Here is a 20,002-nt window from a genome sequence, read left to right as displayed (position 1 = left end):
GAAATACAAAAGAGGTTAATATAGCAAAAAAAAAAAAAAAAAAGACACTTGCATTTAATGGGTTTTCTATTTAAATTTGCTTTTGTACATTTATTTTGATGCAGATACTAAAATTTGACTTCTGGTCTCTAACCCTATAAAAACAAATACAGTAACTGATATTTTTGATTTGGGCAGATCAGCTCCTCCAACCAATCTGTAGTTCAGTCAGTGAAGCTCCGCCCACTACAGGTCACTATCAGTGAAGCTCCTCCCACATCACTCACATCATCAGTGAAGCTCCTCCCACATCACTCACATCATCAGTGAATTGCAGTTAATTTGCAGATTTGCAGTTAAACTATGAAATTATACATAATGTTCTTTTCTAGCTCAGTAAAGGGAAGTTTGAGAAACTTTCATACTGATTGTCAACATCAGATCAAAGTAAATATTTACGTATTTTACATTTGTTTCATATCTGTTTTTGCTCCTAACTCGTGCCTCATCCCAGACCTCTTAATTGGCAATTGAATGAGCAATCACTCAGCGCTGAAGGAGAATATAGTCTCATTTTATTGATAAGAAAAGAGAGAATATATAGAAAGAGTACAAGGGGTGTAGTATAGGTTCAGCCAATGAGAGAGAGAATACATCATATAGCTCATGGTATAGGAATGTGATACATATAGAAAAACAAGTCTAAATATGGTCATCTCCCGGTCAGCTATCCAGGAGTTCCTTGCTATCCCAAAGACCTTTTCCTATGCTTATAATACAAAAAGCAGGGACCATTCCCTGTCTCCCATCCCATCATAGCAGAGCCTTGTTCCTTATATGGCAATGGTTCCGGTACATAAAGAAAACCATATGTTAACACATAGGATACAGCTTTAACAGAGGACAAAGGACCCTCTGTCCACTTTCCTGCAATGCTGAGACCAATATAAAATCTATCAATATCTGGTTCACAATTTCCAGGAGTGTTACCCGAATTTAGGCATTTTCAATACAGTTTACAACATTGCTAATTTTAGGAATAAACTGTAAACACCAAATGAACTGTCCAGAATGGCTGACAGGGTTGTGAGTGTAACTTGAGCAAAATCTCTTCTTACAGTAACTTTGGTAACAGGGTTGATGAATGCAGTCATTAATTTGTGTAAAAACTGAGACAATGGATTGAGATTATTGTCTTGTCCTCCCATCATGCTGTAGAAAGAGCCCAGATGATGTCACTTCCTGGGCGTCACAGTTTTAAAGGTGCCCTAGATTCAAAAATTTAATTTACCTCGGCATAGTTGAATAACAAGAGTTCAGTACATGGAAAAGACATACACTGGGTGCTTCTCAATATCCCTCCTCGTCTCCTCGCTCCTCCGTCCTCCATCCTATGACCTGGAAAACGATCAAGCTCAGCCATCTTGAAGGACATCTCAATTCTCTAATTGCACCACGAGGAGGCGAGGATCGAGGAGTGAGGAGGCTTCCTGAGGAGTCATGAGCGAGGATACACAGGTGCATCCTTTGCGGAAGTCTTTCTCATCGAGAAACCTGACGCACACATAAATTCTCCTCCCCCTTTATATCTGTCACAATAATTTAAATTTAAATAAACTTTATACCTCATATATTTCAACGGGGCATCTTGCTTTATTAATATTTATTATATATTTTTTTAAATAACCAAACTTTATCAACATGTGGGTAGATCCCTCGTGCGCAGCTGATGACGCTTTGAAGTGACGCTAAAGGGAGCGAGGATTTATCATTTCACTTGATTCAATTCCTACGTCCTCGCATCTTTTCCTTGCTTCCTTCCCTCGCATCCTGAAGGGGTGGAACTAAGACGCGAGGAAAGGAAGCAAGGAAAGGAAACGAGGATGCACAAATAAGAATTGAGAAGCACCCACTGAGTTTCAAACTCCATTGTTTCCTCCTTCTTATATAAATCTCATTTGTTTAAAAGATCTCCGAAGAACAGGCGAATCTCAACATAACACCGACTGTTACGTAACAGTCGGGGCCAATATTTGCATATGCCAGCCCATGTTTCCAACATTATGAAAGGCATTACACAAGGGCAGCCAGTAACGTCTGGATCTGTGCACAGCTGAATCATCAGACTAGGTAAGCAAGCAATAACAACAGCGAAAAATGGCAGATGGAGCAATACATGATCCATGATAACATGATATTTTTAGTGATATTTGTAAAATGTCTTTCTAAATGTTTTGTTAGCATGTTGCTAATGTACTGTTAAATGTGGTTAAAGTTACCATCGTTTCTTACTGTATTCACGGAGACAAGAGCCGTCGTTATTTTCATTTTTAAACACTTGCAGTCTGTATAATTCATAAACACAACTTCATTCTTTATAAATCTCTCCAACAGTGTGTAATGTTAGCTTTAGCCACGGAGCACAGCCTCAAACTCATTCAGAATCAAATGTAATACATCCAAATTAATACTATACTCACATGATCCGATGTATGCATGCAGCATGCATGACGAACAACTTGTAAAGATCCATTTTGAGGGTTATATTAGCTGTGTGAACTGTTTTTATGCTGTTCAAGGCAAGCACGAGCTCCGGGGGAGGGGGAGCACGAGAATTAAAGGGGGTGCAACCTATATATCGATGCATAGTTAATGATGCCCCAAAATAGGCAGTTAAAAAAATTAATTAAAAAAAATCTATAGGTATTTTGAGCTGAAACTTCACAGATACATTCAGGGGACACCATAGACTTATATTACATCTTTTAAAAAGAAGTTCTAGGGCACCTTTAAGAAATCCTCTGGTTTTGGAAGGAGGAAAATCATGTCAGAAGTAACAGGGTTGAGTGAATCATGTAGGACACTGATAATAACACATTTAAAGATTCAGTCAGTCTAAACTTTGAGCACTTCGAGCAACTTTCTACAGACACGGCAACCGTCAAGATATGACGTGATGTATTTTTAAAAACATAAATAACAAATAGTAATCACTACAAAATTTTAAAATATACAATCTACTCTACTTTACTGCAAACTTCACTTGATCTTGTGTTTCCAGTGTCTTACATTCACATGTTCATGAAAGGAAGTCAGTGGAAGGAGAAGTCTGCTGTGAACGGCCCTTAATAATTGCACAGTTTTAGGAAAATTAATTAAATATCAATCTAAATGTTGATGTCAAAATATGGCTGTTTATATCACATTAGATCATTTTGTCAATGATCAAATATATTACTCAAAATATTTCAGAGCAATGTTTTCTTTATTTTCTTAATATTATTTATAAATTATTAAGAATTATTTAAGGGAAGGTGGCAGAGCAGCTATTTGGGAAACTCTGTAGCCAGAAGACGCCCATTCAGTGCTGATTGTCTGAATTCAGTAAATCTTGATGTAAAAACATTTGAAATTGGAGTCAGATTAAACGAGCAGCTAAAGTAAAATTGAGACTAAATTCTAAAATTAAGTGAACTTCACAGGAGCGCTGAAAAGGCGTACACACATTATACCTTCACCAGACCACTGGATTCTGTTGTTGGAACGACAGCTGGTCCTTTACGATTGGAAGATTAATGTTAAAGTTTCAGGGACATATGCAACTAATTTATGCAAATGCATCAAAATGATCGTAATGTTTTGTAGCAGTTGTCTATCACAACAAGTCTCAATTTTATGACCTTTAACTTCATATTTCTCTCTTTATTTTGATTTACTAACAATGAAATGACTTTTTTTTTCTTTCATTTCAGAGCTGATGGAAGTGAAGGAGGAGAGTGAAGAACTGAGTGAAGTGGAGGAGAAACATCATGACAAACCTGGAGAAAAACCTTTGAGTCGCTTTAAGACTAAAAATACATTTCTAAAGAAAAGAAGAGACAAGAAATCTACAACCTGCACTCAGTGTGGAAAGAGTTTCTCAACCAAAAGAAATCTTGATGTTCACATGAGAGTTCATACAGGAGAGAAGCCTTTCACATGTGATCAATGTTGGAAGAGCTTCACACAAAGAGGAAATCTTAAGAGTCATATGAAAGTTCACACTGGAGAGAAGCCACACACATGTGATAAATGTGACAAAACATTTCTAGGGTCATCAGCCCTGAAGAGACACCTGAGAGTTCATACAAAGGAGAAGCCACATTCATGTTCTGTGTGTGGAAAGAGTTTTTCACTGCTGTATTATTTACATGAACATGAGAAAACACACACTGGTGTGAGAGAGTACGTGTGCTTTGAGTGTGAGAAGACTTTTATTTCAGCAAACCATTTAAAAGTGCACCAGAGAATTCACACCTTAGAAAAACCTTACAGGTGTTCACACTGTGATAATAGATTCAGTGTGTCATCAAATCTGAAAAAACATGAGAGGATCCACACTGGAGAAAAACCTTACAAGTGTTCACACTGTGACAAGAGATTCAGTCAGTTAGCACATCTGAAAACACATGAGATGATCCACACTGGAGAAAAACCTTACAAGTGTTCACACTGTGACAAGAGATTCAGTCAGTTAGCACATCTGAAAACACATGAGAGGATCCACACTGGAGAAAAACCTTACAAGTGTTCACAGTGTAACAAGAGATTCAGTCAGTCATCATATCTGAAAACACATGAGAGGATCCACACTGGAGAAAAACCTTACAAGTGTTCACAGTGTAACAAGAGATTCAGTCAGTCATCATATCTGAAAACACATGAGAAGATCCACACTGGAGAAAAACCTTACAAGTGTTCACACTGTGACATGAGATTCAGTTATTCATCATATCTGAAAACACATGAGATGATCCACACTGGAGAAAAACCTTACAAGTGTTCAGTGTGACATGAGATTCAGTTATTCATCATATCTGAAAACACATGAGAAGATCCACACTGGAGAAAAACCTTACAAGTGTTCACACTGTGACATGAGATTCAGTTATTCATCATATCTGAAAACACATGAGATGATCCACACTGGAGAAAAACCTTACAAGTGTTCAGTGTGACATGAGATTCAGTTATTCATCATATCTGAAAACACATGAGAAGATCCACACTGGAGAAAAACCTTACAAGTGTTCACACTGTGACATGAGATTCAGTTATTCATCATCTCTGAAAACACATGAGAAGATCCACACTGGAGAAAAACCTTACAAGTGTTCAGTGTGACATGAGATTCAGTTATTCATCATCTCTGAAAACACAAGATGATTCACAGCAGTGAGAAGCTACACATGTGTGATCAGTGTGGAAAGAGTTTCTCTATTAAAAGTAACCTGAAGATACACATGAAGATCCATGCAGTGGAGAAACCACATCACCGCAGTCTGAAATCACGATAAGTAGTTCATCTTTATGTGCTGAGAAACAAAGTCTCTTCTGTGAAAGTTAGCCAAATCTCTCCTCTCCAGCTATAGTTGGCGCTGTTGCCCTGTCTGCTGTTGAATTATCCAGGTTGTGGATGAGAAGCGACCCTTCTCCCGTAATACATATTAAAGTGCTATATAAATGCCTCATTCATTAATTCATTCATTTATTAGTTAACCATTTCTTAATTTGCGTTCTTGTCTGTTTATATGAAAAATCATCAGTTGCTGCCCGAGTTCTGTTCCAATTCAAAGTTCACATCTAGCCAAGTACAGTTCAAATCCCCGGATGTGTTCTTGATCCGCCCCTTTTATCAAGGACACCTCAAGAGGGGACTTTTGCGGACTTGACATGGCCAGGTATCCCAGAACGCACTAACCAGCAAGCGTCAATAGCAGATTAGAAAACCTGCATATTTTAAACATATTATTATGTCATGTCATGATATATAGTTTTAAGGCAAGAATGTACTGGTTTAAAGATCAAATCTGCTGTTTATTGATAAAGATAGTGCCTATTTTAAAAAAATTTTCTGATGTTTTGGAGTTCACTCAGTGCTCATGTACCCCGCAGAGAACAGCCTTACCTTGGCTAGTCCTTCTGGCGTTTGCCACTGACTCTGTAGTGGTTAAACATGAGATATAATTCATCTTTTGCATATTTAACAGGTGATCTTTGGTCTCATGAGTCTATATTTTGTTACCTGACAAATCATTTTGGCTGAGGGCTTTATATATTTAGGCCATTTAGCTTTACCTTTGTATCCTACTAGAGTGCTGACTTTGTGTTTGATTATGTTTGTTTACTTTATTTCTTTTTGTAGCTTCTTATACATTTTGCTTATACTTTTATTACTGCTACTATTGATCATTAAAACTAACATTTAACAAAAAGATATAGGGTTGTGTTTTATGTTTGCCACATGTTTAATATTTTTAAAATTTAAACAAAGAGAGGAAGAGCTGTGTCTTAGTTTGTTTGGTTATAAACATACATTCCGTGAAGATAATCAATGAACATGTTGCTTGAGCCACATGCATGGCTATTCATATGTTTATGATTTTTTAAATGAAAACAAAAAAGAGTGGTGTTTTATAACATATTTAATTTTATAGTTTCCTAAAATATACATACAGAGATAACTGGAGTAACCAGAGCGAGCTGTGTGACGTTATCAAGTACGCTGCTGTATCACATGCAGAATCACCGGACTTGTGTCCTCCCGTCCTCAGAAGTCTGTTTTCCGGAGTCTGAACTACCAAGAACCCAAGTCCGAAGTTGGCATACTTGGTATTTAGAAACGCCTCAAGTGTGCCGCACAAGTCCTGAAAGCGTCTTGATCGCCTCCAGCTGGTTGATCCCAGTATAGTTCATAAACCCTGTCCTGTCCATTTTACGTCACTTTGGCACCTCCTAGTGCCGTAATGAGGTAATCTATACAACCGTTATTTGAAGTGGCAAGTTTTAAAATGTAATTTGATCTGATTGAATCGAGATCACTATCTATAGACACATTGATGTGGATATGTCCACATTAAAGCATTTCAGTGGTGGGATTAAACAGATCGGCCTTTACAGCAGATTTAGTTCAAAAACAACAGACAGATGTGACCTAAATATGTTTTTCAGTTACAATAAGTAATACATTCAGAGGATCCTCCAGTTCTTGGCTAATTATTTTAATTAAAATATTTAATTAAAATTAATTAATAAAAATACTTGTGTAAAGTACAGATACTTGAAAATTGTATTTAAGTAAAATAACGAAGTAAAAATACTTTGTTACTGTCCACCACTAGTTTTAAATGCATTAGAATGCATTAAAGGTATTCAGTTTTCAGTAGGAAGGTGTCATTTAAGCAGTGCCTAAAGTAATAATTAACATTTTTGTACAATGGAAGTGATTCAATCAAAAACCAACTTTAGCGTGATAAGAAACAATATGTATTGTGGAAAGCGCTATATAAATGAAGATGACATGAGAGGACTTTTAAATCATATCATCAGCTGGATTGAAACACTCTATAATACACCAACAGTATCGGTCATAACTAATGGTATTATATCAAATCAATTTTACTTAAAAAGAGGTACCAGACAAGGCTGCCCACTATCAACGCTACTCTTTGCTGTCAGGGTATGTCACAGCATTCTAACAGAGGAAGAGGATGGTAAGACAGGTGAGATCAGACCCAGGCAAAGCTAGGCTGAACAACCAAGGAGATAGATGGGGTTGCAGCAGACAATGACAACAGGCAGTAGCTTGAGGCACCGGAGGCTTAAAACTTTGAGCTGCAACTGAAGCTGTATCATTCTCACTGCACGGCCTTGAGGACAGCAGTCAGGGTGGGTCGGGATGCATGACAGGAACGGAATGCCTCACCGTTGATAACTGTCTGTTTGTCTGTCTTTCAGCAACATGTGATCCGCGCCAAGAACAGCCCAAAATATCTCACAAACCACAAAAAAGGTGATTTTATAAGTTGAGTGCAACATAATAAAAGAACAACAAAGAAATAATCTTACCTTAAACCAGGGGTCTCAAACTCAAATTAGCTGGGGGCCTTTGCTGTGATTGACATCTCATAGGAGGGCCATTTTAACATTCAAGCACAAGAAAGTGCAACATTTCTGAAAATGTATTTTCCTTTGCATTATTTCTCATTTAACCAGCAGTGTCTCTATCATTGTTACATACAGTAGGCATATTAGTTTTTAACAGTTAGTGCAAATATTTTAAAACTTTATTTTAGCTTAAATATCAACAAAATCTTGCACTGAATAACGCTGTACTGTACACATGCAATACATGTGTACAGTATTGCATACATTTGCACACTATTATATTTCTTGCCAGACATCTGGCAGCATCTGCTAACACAGCTGAGCCACAGATATCGTTTGAGCATCGGTAACATTTATTGGTAGCATCGGACGCGTTTCTGTGATTTAAATCTTCTTTTAGTGAAATTTTGGCAAGCATGCTCATAATAGAAGCGGTGCGGCGCGGTCGTTTTTTCCAGGCACGCCTATGCCGCAGCGAGATGGAAACATCTCAACTTTTCAGAATGCCGCAAATGCACTGCAGGTCATGTGACAAGAACAAACCGATGAGCTTCGGCCTTTCCTTACCGACACAGAAAGCTCAGCTGATCATAGCTGTACAGGGCGGGTTTTTATTTCTCATCTCCATGAATATATCTAGTAGTAGAGCTAATTCAAGGACTAGAAATCAATTATTCTTTTGCTGAAACTTCCTCATTGTGGAGAAGGCAGTTCATGGTTGCATAGCAATGACAGATGCCACGGGAGTTAAAAAGCGCTTTGGAAAAAAGGAGAAAGCGGCACAGCCGCTTATGTGACACGACACGATATATGAATGGCCCCTTAGAACAGCTCTCATCAAATCTGCCTGTGCGCTTTATATATATATATATATATATATATATAATCATGTCATTCTTCTGAGTATGGAATATTATAGAGAATAATAATTTAGCGGGCCGGATTATGTTTTATTTTTGAGATCAGTTGTGGGCCGGGTGGAGGGGGATGGCAGGCTACAAATGGCCCGCAGGCCGGCAGTTTGAAACCACTGCCTTAAACAGTTTCCTTCTTTAGATGCAGACAATTGTAGATAATTGTATCTTTAGATGCAGAAAAGGCCTTTGATAGGGTAGAATGGTAATTTCTCTTCTCTGCACTTAGTCACTTTGGTTTTAAATCATATATCATCAGCTGGATTAAAACACCCTATAATACACCAACAGCATCGGTCATAACTAGTGGTATTATATCAAATCAATTTTACTTAACCCCTTACCAGTCACCCCCACTTTTGGCCAGTTAGTGAAAAATGAAATACCCAAAATAAAATGGTTGCTGCTAACAAGAACGGACTACACACAAAACCAAGGTATCATTTGAAAGCTGACACTTGACAGTTTACTATAAAAGACTCAGAATTACTCTAGCAATTACTCATAGAGAGATAAAAAAGCTCAAACACAATGGATATATATATATTTTTCATAATAATTGTTTATGGAAATGAAAATTGCAAAAGGCAGATAAAATAGGGGTCTGGAAACATAAGCAAACTAAAGCCATATGTCTAATCAATATATGTTTAAGGTGATACAAGCAAAAATGAATTTTTTACAATCATTTATTTCAGTGCATGTCTTGGCACCTTTCCAAAAAGGCCACTTGGAGATGCCAAAGGGACACTTGGTAACCACCTTTTACTGTGAAGTATAAGAAGTCTATTTGATCATTTCCATACATTTTATCATTCCAATATGACAAAGCACAATTTATATACTATATCTGGTATATTTTTTTTTCCTCTTAAAAGTTTAGAAAAATGCAATCTCGTAAATTTTATATTCAAATTCCAAGGATCATTTACATACAGCAACATATAGCCATACCCAACCTGTTGTTGCCCTGATGGCAGATTAACATCAGTTTACAATTTTTCTATTCAAACGCAAAGGATCATTTACATACAGCAACATACAGCCATACCCACACCCTGTTGTTGCCCTGATGGCAGATTTACATCAGTTTACAATTTTTCTATTCAAACGCAAAGGATCATTTACACAAAGCAATTTACCATCATACCCACTCTATTGTTACCCTTATTGAACATTTACACCAGCAGCTAATGACCAAGACTGCAATCAAGACGCTAGATACAGCACTCTCCTCCGAATAATCCACATTTTCTTCATCACTGCTTCGCATAAGTTCTTCCAATGCAGAAGCAGGAGAAAACAACTTCTGTGCACGATGCTGATCCATGGCTAACGAACGTATTACACGCGAGATTATGCTAGCAGTGCGAGTGCTAGTGGCCAGCAGGTGTGTGTGTCCCTTATATTTGCGTCACGCCTGTGGGCGTGCGCTATTTTTTCTGGAAGCAAATTGTTACGCACACTAAACAACAATGTATTACACGCAAGATTATGCAAATCAACACATTGGCGTAATCGTTATTGCATAGGCTAACGTTACATGACAACACAATAGTTTGCCATTGCTGTCTTTTTACTTTTTTCCCACTTACGTTTGCCTGTGCGTAATCACACGTCACTGAAAGCGCCTGTCAACTTTTTTTTTATACATGTATATGTGTCCAGTTTTCTTTGGACATCTTCTGGGCTGTTCTCATTCATTTACAGACACTCTACTAAATACAGTGATAAGTTATATTTCATTGAATAAAGCGCTAGATGTGGACAGTTCGTTGAATAAACATGACAGCGCACCCGTGAATATCGCTTACAGGATGTAAACAATAGAAGTTATATCGATTTTTATACCAGTTTGCATGCTTTTGGACAATATTTACTATGGAAATCTTGTATTGGACTCTTCCCATGGAAAAAAATGAATCATTTGACAACATTCAAACACTGTATTGAAGGATCACAGTGAAGCCCAAAATACTCTTTAATTGTCATTTTAAATCTTTATACGTTGCCACTATCCTTCAAACCACCAGCTTTCACTCATTTGTCACCAGGAATTTTTTTTATCATTTAAAATATAATGAAATTTAGTATGATCTCTTACTCTTTTATATACTTTATTAAGTTCTGGTCAAAATAAATGTTTCATTTTTACATAAATATATCTGTTACACTAAATGATAATGGAACATTAAAACATTTGGTTTTCACAAAAGTAATTTGAAACTTTAAAATAGACACTTGCATTTAATGGGTTTTCGAATCCCATAAAATTTGATGCAGACACTACAGTTTGATCTCTGGACTTTAACCCTATAAAAACAAACACAGTAACTGATATTTTTGATTTGGGCAGATCATCTCCTCCAACCAATCTGTGGTTCAGTCAGTGGAGCTCCACCCACTACAGGTCATGGATCAATAAATGCTGGGATATTCCAATTAGACGAGCATCAGGAAGAGCTGAAACCAGTAAAGACTGAGTTTATTAAAGAGAACAGTGAGAACATGAGTGATCCAGAACCCTGCAGAATGAAACACACTGAAGATACTGAAGAACAAAGAGGTTGGTGTTTATTCTTCATTCATTCATGATTCTGAACAACATTCATGTTAGAAAGATTCAAACACTTCTGCATATTTAGAGAAACAGTAAAACTATGAAATGATACATAATGTTCTTTTCTAGCTCAGTAACGGGAGGTTTGAGAAACTTTCATACTGATTGTCAACATCAGATCAAACAAAATATTTATTTTACATTTATTTCAATATCTGCTTCACAGTTTGCAAAAGTGTTTCCAGAATTTAGGCATTTTCAATATAGTTTACAACATCGCTAATTTTAGGAATAAACTGTAACACCAAAATGTATGAAGTGAATGATCTTTCCAGAATGGCTGACAGGGTTGTGAGTGTAACTTGAGCAAAATCTCTTCTTGCAGTAACTTTGGTAACAGGGTTGATGAATGCAGTCATTCATTTGTGTAAAAACTGAGACAATGGATTAAGATTATTTTCTTGCCCTCCCATCATTCTGTAGAAAAGAGCCCAGATGATGTCACTTCCTGGGTGTCACAGTTTTAAGAAATCCTCTGGTTTTGAAAGGAGGAAAATCATGTCAGAAGTAACAGGGTTGAGTGAATCATGTAGGACACTGAAAATAACACATTTAAAGATGCAGTCAGTCTAGACTTTGAGCATGTGAACTTTCTACAGACACAGTAACCATCGAGATATGACGTGATATATTTTTAAAAACATAAATAACAAATAATAATCACTCAAATTTTAAAATATACAATCTACTCCACTTTACTGCAAACTTCACTTGATCTTGTGTTTCTGGTGTCCCACATGTGTATGAAAGGAAGTCAGTGGAAGGAGACGTCTGCTGTGAACGGCCCTTAATAATTACACAGTTTTTAGGAAAATTTATTAAATATCAACCTAAAAGTTGATGTCAAAATATGGCTGTTAATATCACATTAGATCATTTTGTCATTGATCAAATATATTACTCAAAATATTTCAGAGCATTGTCTTCTTTATTTTCTTAATATTATTTATAAATTATTAAGAATTATTTAAGGGAAGGTGGCAGAGCAGCTATTTCGGAAATTCTGTAGCCAGAAGACCTCCATTCAGTGCTGATTGTCTTAATTCAGTAAATCTTGATGTAAAAACATTTGAAGTTGGAGTCAGATTAAATGAGCAGCTAAAGTAAAATTGAGACTAAATTCTAAAATTAAGTGAACTTCACAGGAGCGCTGAAAAGATGTACACACATTATACCTTCACCAGACCACTGGATTCTGTCGTTGGAACGACAGCTGGTCCTTTATGATTGGAAGACTAATGTTAAAGTTTCAGGAACATATGCAACTAATTTATGCAAATGCATCAAAATGATCATAATGTTTTATTCCAGTTGTCTGTCACAACAAGTCTCAATTTTATGACCTTTTTACTTCATATTTCTCTCTTTAAATTATTTTGATTTACTGAAAATGAAATTACTTTTTTTCCTTTCGTTTCAGACCTGATGGAAGTGAAGGAGAAGAATGAAGAACTGAGTGAATTGGAGGAGGAGCATCATGACAAACCTGGAGAAAAACCTTGGAGTCGCTTAAAGACTAAAAAGACATTTCTAAAGAAAAGAGGAGCCAAGAAATCTACAACCTGCACTGAGTGTGGAAAGAGTTTCTCAACCAAACAAAATCTTGATGTTCACAAGAGAGTTCATACAGGAGAGAAGCCGTTCACATGTGATCAATGTGGGAAGAGCTTCACACAAAGAGGACATCTTAAGGAACACAAGAGAGTTCACACTGGAGAGAAGCCACACACGTGATCAGTGTGACAAAACATTTCTAGGGTCATCAGACCTGAAGAGACACCTGAGAGTTCATACAAAGGAGAAGCCACATTCATGTTCTGTGTGTGGGAAGAGTTTTTCACTGCTGTGTAGTTTACAAAAACATGAGAAAATTCACACTGGTGTGAGAGAGTACATGTGCTTTGAGTGTGAGAAGACTTTTACTACATGGAGTGATTTAAAAAAGCACCACAGAATTCACACTGGAGAAAAACCTTACAAGTGTTCACACTGTGACAAGAGATTCAATCAGTCATCATATCTGAAAACACATGAGAGGATCCACACTGGAGAGAAACCTTAAAAGTGTTCACAGTGTGACAAGAGATTCAGTCAGTCAGTAAATCTGAAAACACATGAGAGGATCCACAGCAGAGAGAAGCTGCACACATGTGATCAGTGTGGTAAGAGATTCACTATTAAAAGTCACCTGAAGATACACATGAAGATCCATGCAGTGGAGAAACCACATCACCGCAGTCTGAAATGAAGTAGTTCATTTTTATGTGCTGAACAAAAAATCTCTTCTCTGTAAGTTAGCCACAGCCAAATCTCTCCTCTCCAGCTATAGTTGGCACCATGGGCGACAAGTTTTATTTTTTATTTTATTTTTATTTTGCAGTTACAAAACGTATTTTTGTACCTGCATCAGCAAATTATTCACAAAAATGTTAAGCAAACAAGTTGAACCCTTTAACGACCCAGTGGTCCACTGGCGGGACGATAGAGTTTTATAAGGTTAAACAAGTTGTTTTTTTAAATGAGGAGTATGCCATCTAACTAATCTTTTATTATGCTCGCAGTGCGTTGGTTAAATGAATTGCAATATTAATTTAATAATAAAAGTAGCATAATAATAATAATTTAACAGCCCTGTGTGCCCATCCACTATACTCCACTGTGAAGGGATAAACGGTGTTCAGGCACGGCATCAAAGAGATTACCTGTTTAATCCAAATCCACATGCGTGACTGTTCAATATTCAGTACGGCAATGTCTGAGTCTCTCCAGTCACATGATGTTTCTCATGTGTTTTCAGTCGGCGCAACAAAGAAACGTTTACTAGACTGTGGACTAGCTTTGCTCTCTGAACAGTGGCAGCCTGCAGATGATTTTTTGTGATCACTGAAGCCCCGGGAATACTTCGGCCGTTCGCGTTTGTGAATTTGACGTTCGTAATTTTCGTCCTGTGGCAGGCTTGTGGCCAGCCGTACACCCCGTCCGCATGCAGCCCAAATTTCGACACCGCACAGATGGTGCACATGCAACAGCGCATGCGCAAGCAAGACGGAAGAGCCCACTAGGTGGCAATACGCACAGTACTAAGCACAATGTGCATTCGTCAAAGAAGAGTGTAAAAAGCGATTCAAAAACAAGACAAATAAACTCAGAGGCATGCTTTCCCCATCGTTTTTTAATTCCTGTTCTCTTGGTGTATCTTCTGAACTATGTTGCAATGGTGGATGCACTATTTTTCTTCTCCGATCCTGCCCAGCGAATGTCCCATTGATGACATGATGTCTGGTAATAGTATAGAAAATTTTTTATTGCGCATGTGTCGAACTCGGTGATCCATGTGCATCCGTGGTTTAGTATACTTTGAAAGATGCACGGACATGACTGCACGCGAGACGTGTCCAGGCGTGGAAAGTGAAGTATACCCGGGGCTTGATGGCGCGCTGTCTTTCCGCGCTGACGGGCAAAGAATTATCTTTGAAAGGCTTGCACACTCAACTGTGCGCGAGATGGAGCAGAACGTGGGAAATGACATATACCCGGGCCTTAACCACTCTAAATTGTAGTGGACTGGAGCTGACGGCTCACTTTGGGAAAAATACCCCCCAATGTCCCCCATGTTATTATGTCTTGACATGTAGTTTAACTGTTGCTGGTTGATGCAAGAGGCATTCTAGGATACCTGGCTGTCTCAAGTCACCTCTCGATGCATCCTCGATAAAAGTCGGCTCAAGAACACATCCGGGGATTTGAACTCTACTTGGCTAGATGTGAACTTTGAATTGGATCAGTACTCGGGCCGCAACTGATGACGTTTCACAAGAACAGACAAGAACGCATAATAAATAATGGATAACTAATGAATGAATGAGGCATTTATATAGCACTTTACTATGTACTACTGTACACCGTAAGTGTTGTTGCTCCTCATCCACAACCTGGATAATTCAACTGCAGACACAGAGCAACAGCACCAAGATCAAATCTGTGGTTTATTGATAAAGAAAGCGCCTATTTGAAAATTTGATCTGACGTTGTTGGAGTTGTGAGATCCAGATGATCACTGGGCGTTCAGCGCTCATGTACCCCGCCGAGAGCAGCCTTACCTCGGCTAGTCCTTCTGATGTTTGCCACTGACTCTGATGACTTTGTATTGGTTAAACATGAGATATAATTCATCTTTTGTATATGTAACAGGCAATCTTTGGTCTCATTAATCTATAATTTGTTCCCTGGAAAATTGTTTTGGCTGAGGGTAAAGTAAAGTTTCATAACTTTATATATTTAGGCTATTTAACTTTACTGTTGTAGTCTATTGGAGCGCTGACTTTGAACGTTTGACTAAACTGTTTGCTTTAATTTTTATTGTAGCTTCTTATACCTGTAAATGTAAATTTACCTTTTACTTACATTTTTATAATGGCTGTTATTGATCATTAAAACTGACATTTAACAAAATGAGACAGAGTTGTGTTTTATGATTGCAAACTATATGCACATATTGATTGAACCACATATGTTTAATATTTTTAAAATGTAAATGAAAAGAGGAAGTTTTATAGTTCTGGTTTATACCATTCTGGTGTTTTATTGTTTGTTTGGTTGTAAATATACATGCTGTGAAGATAATCATTGACTGCGTTGCCTGAACCACATGCATGGTATTAATATGTTAAATTTATTGTTGCCTAAAATATACATACAGAGATAACTGGAGTGGCCAGAATATCAAATGTCAAGTGTCCCCAACTAAGCAAGCCAAAGGCGACAGCGGCAAGGAACTCAAACTCCAACAGGTGACATCAGGTGACAAACAGGTGTTAAAATTGAGAAAAAAACCTTGGGAGAAACCAGGCTTAGTTGGGAGGCCAGTTCTCCTCTGGCGAACAGTGCTTTGTTACGATTCAGGTAACTATCATAAGTCAGATAGGATCGCAATATTTAAAGTATTCAATCCAGTTCCATCCAGTTGAGGATCGTATTCATCACGCCGGTATGGTCGGTTTGTTGAGGAACTGTGCTACTGGCTGTCGTGTCGATGAGGCCTTCACAATGGATGATCTAGTTGACTCGATCTCTGCTGACACTTCAGGGCTGCGTTGTGGTTGTGTCAGGGTGCAGGTCCTCGATCTCACCTGAAAACGGCCCAGATCCGGTTGACTATGGTAAACCTCGGGATAAACAGAGAGACTAATATTAGCGTAGATGCCATTCTTCTTCTGATGTAACGAGTACATCAGGTGTTATAGGAAGTGTTCCCGGTTCCGGCTGACCTAATTTATGCAGCCTAATAATCCTTCAACGGATTTGAAATATAAATTGATAATGTGTTATGTGTATGCCAGGTTAAAGAGATGCGTTTTTAGTCTAGATTTAAACTGACAGAGTGTGTCTGCTTCCCGAACAATGCTAGGAAGATTCTTCCAGAGTTTAGGTGCCAGATAGGAGAAGGATCTACCGCCTGCGGTTGATTTTGATATTCTAGGTATTATCAACTGGCCTGAATTCTGAAATTGCAATAAATGTGAAGAACTATAATGCTTTAAGAGCTCGGTCAGGTACTGGGGAGCTAAACCATTTAGTGCTTTGTAAGTAATTAGCAAGATTTTTAAATCTATACGATGTTTAACAGGAAGCCAATGCAGTGACGACAGAACTGGGCTAATATGGTCATACTTCCTAGTTCTAGTAAGAACTCTAGCTGCTGCATTTTGTACGAGCTGTAGTTTATTTATCAAGCGGGAGGAACAACCACCCAGTAGAGCGTTACAGTAATCTAGCCCTGAGGTCATGAACTAACTGTTCTGCATTTTTCATTGAGAGCATATGTCACAGTTAAGATATATTTTTAAGATGGAATAATGCGGTTTTACAGATGCTAGAAACATGGCCTGATCAATGAAAGATTGGTATCAAAGAGCACACCCAGGTTCCTAGCTGACAACAGCCATCAAGTGTTAGACAGTATTGTAAGGTTATTACATGAAGATGTTTTTGGTCCAAAAATTAGAATCTCTGCTTTTTATGAATTTAGTAGTAGGAAATTTTGTGAATTGGTAAGTTTCGTCAGGGCGCGAAGAAATATAGAGCGTTATAGAGAATGATGAGATTGTGGTGATGTTATCCCCCACTTTTCGTTAATTAGAGCAAAATGGTACATTCCATCTGTATAAAAAAAGGATGAGTCTGACATCTAGGGCACGTCATTTGGGGTCTCGGTGCTGACGTCATTTCTGGTGCGCCGTGTTGATGTCCTGAAGGTAAGCGTTGCTGGTGGCAGCTGCAGTCTTGCATATGTTTGGACGGGGTAATTTGACACCCATGTATTTCAGTGTGGCTGAGGAGTATGGTAGACGCGTTGAGCAACTTTATTTCTGCGAACCTTGTGGCTTGCACGCCATTGAGTGTGCGGGGTGGTGCGAGTCTTTATTTGCAGGTATGTGCATTTCATGTTTGGGTTAATGGGATGGTAATTTCTATTTTTTAATGCCATGTCTTATATTTTATTAGTGACACGGGAGCCAGGAGGTGTTGCAGCAGGCTGTGTGGGCGCGGTTAAGCATCGTAATTCCTCTTGTTGAACAACACGATTTATATCATCTCTTAGCTGTAATGAATGCATGAACTGGAACGTTTTCGGACGGCTGGATGGTTTCTTTCTCTCTCCGCGTTGGTTTCTTCGACCGTTCTTCTGCTGTATACTGGATGATGTCATTGCTGCGGCTTTGCAGGTAACACTAATTCACGTCATCACCTTGACGACCGGACCAACAGCGCGTTGCCGGCCATCGGTGGCGCATCCAGCCAAATTCAAGAGACTTGAATTTCCGCGATCTGTGGATTTAAAGGGGGTAATTGGGGGCGAAACGCTACGTGTTTGTCACTACTATTGTGTCGTTTTGTGTATGCTGTTATTTTGACTTTATTTTTATTCTGGAACCAGTGTTTGTGTTTCACCTGTTTGTTTATCTGATGCATATTTATGGTATGATCAGGGCCGGGTCTAGGGGGGGCTAGGGGGGGCATTGCCCCCCCAGAATTTCCTTGTGCCCCCCAAAAATGTGCAGCCAACAATAAAAATGAATAAGCCTACATAAACATTAAAAACGTCTTATCTATTGAATAAGGATCGGCCACTTTAATCACAGAAAAAAAAGTGAATATTATGCTTATAATGATATTTAATCTCACAAAAATGGACTTAAAATCCAAAAACATGCGAACTGGGAAATAACGAACATTAATCAGAAAACACGTCGAAAACAAGTGTACACCTAATCTTCAAGCAAGTAGCCTAAAAAAAATATCACAATGAGGATCACATCTGCATCAGCCGAACATATTTTCTGCATGCTGAGATAGCTGTCAGCGAACATTTCCTCAGTAATTTCGTTAACAATGAATAATTTGAACATTATATCCAGGGGCGGCGCTAGGGGTGGGCTAAGGGGGCTGGAACCCCAAATGTTTTTCCAAAAGCCCTGAATCTTTCAGGTTTGAGGTTTCTGTGCTGCGTGTTTTAAAGAGAAGTGTGCATCCGAAAATACAATGTAGACTGAGACTCTATATCACAAATAAAAAGATGTTTGAGCCCTCTTTCATGACCAGGTACAAGTCAATGCTGTTTCTTTGTTCCATTTGCACTCTGTACATGGGTTGAAGCTCTCAGTTTTGAGCTTCCAAAGTGCACCAGACTGATGCATTTAACCTTAAAATACACACAAATTTCTTACCGGGGGGGCATGCCCCCGGACCCCCTTAGATTATGGTATATAATGTACATTTTATGAACTTTAACCAAGAATTCTACAAAAAACGCTCCTTTCATGTCAGTAAATTAAAATGTCATTGGACAAATATAGATTTCGGTTAAGCCCCGAATGTTTACAATGTCTGGCTCCGCCCCTTATTATGTCCATAAATAATTCACATGGCCTACATAGCCAGTACAAATTAGGCTATAGCCTATAATTTGTTAGCCACAAGACGATTCTTGATGAATCAAAAAAACAAAAAGTTAGCTATGAATATTAGCCTAGAAAATGCTGCCCTACCAAAATTTGTGATTGCCCCCCCAGTCAAGCAAGCCTAGTACCGGGCCTGGGTATGATCCTGTGCTCTTAACAATTAATGAACATCAGCTAGGACGATCACTATTGATTTGTGACATTGATCCCTTTAACAGCATGTGCTACGTATTTTTTGGTCAAACCATAAGGTGGAAAGTGTTACTGTATGTGTGCGCTTGTGTCTCATCCTGTTCTCTTTTTCCCTTCAGAATTGGGGTACCAGTATTAGCCAGTGTCCTCTGTGTGTGGTGGTGGTTCGGCTGTCGGCTTGCAGTGTTCACAACGGGTGTTGTTGGTGCTGTGTTGTGAGAGCACGAGTGTTTGCTGTGTTTATCCGATAGGCAAGACGAATTCCCCAGTTCTGAAGCGGTAAACTCATGTCTGTATGGATGTGCAAGAAGTTTTATGAGTGATCGTACTCCTCTTTTAACTTTTATACATTAAAGAGAATGGTCTTGTATTTTTCTGATGTTTATTAAATAAAAGTTTGTGTAATGTAC

At 38.3% G+C, this 20,002-nt stretch overlaps 1 protein-coding gene and 1 long non-coding RNA gene across 3 annotated transcripts; both read left to right on the top strand.

Annotated features, from left to right (window-relative positions):
• The first annotated feature begins 3,848 nt into the window (after positions 1–3,848).
• Positions 3,849–7,133, top strand: LOC125261449 (zinc finger protein 235-like). The gene has a single exon (XM_048180015.1). The coding sequence runs from the start codon at positions 3,926–3,928 to the stop codon at positions 4,808–4,810; it is 885 nt and encodes a 294-aa protein (XP_048035972.1). The 5' UTR covers positions 3,849–3,925; the 3' UTR covers positions 4,811–7,133.
• A 10,397-nt stretch (positions 7,134–17,530) lies between these two features.
• On the top strand, positions 17,531–20,001 carry LOC125261453. 2 transcript variants are annotated; one of them, XR_007183301.1, is made up of 4 exons: positions 17,531–17,693; positions 17,766–17,869; positions 17,944–18,164; positions 19,712–20,001. It is a non-coding gene; the product is annotated as an uncharacterized LOC125261453 (long non-coding RNA). The 2 variants fall into 2 exon arrangements; XR_007183300.1 differs by having other exon boundaries at positions 17,534–17,869.
• The last annotated feature ends 1 nt before the right edge of the window (position 20,002 follows it).

This window comes from Megalobrama amblycephala, unplaced genomic scaffold (assembly GCF_018812025.1).
Source record: "Megalobrama amblycephala isolate DHTTF-2021 unplaced genomic scaffold, ASM1881202v1 scaffold415, whole genome shotgun sequence".
Taxonomy (NCBI): Eukaryota; Metazoa; Chordata; class Actinopteri; order Cypriniformes; family Xenocyprididae; genus Megalobrama; species Megalobrama amblycephala.
This window is presented reverse-complemented; position numbering and strand designations above follow the sequence as displayed.

Excerpts from the sequence above, each read along its gene's own strand:
- LOC125261449 (XM_048180015.1), top strand. The coding sequence starts at position 3,926 with ATGAGAGTTCATACAGGAGAGAAGCCTTTCACATGTGATCAATGTTGG.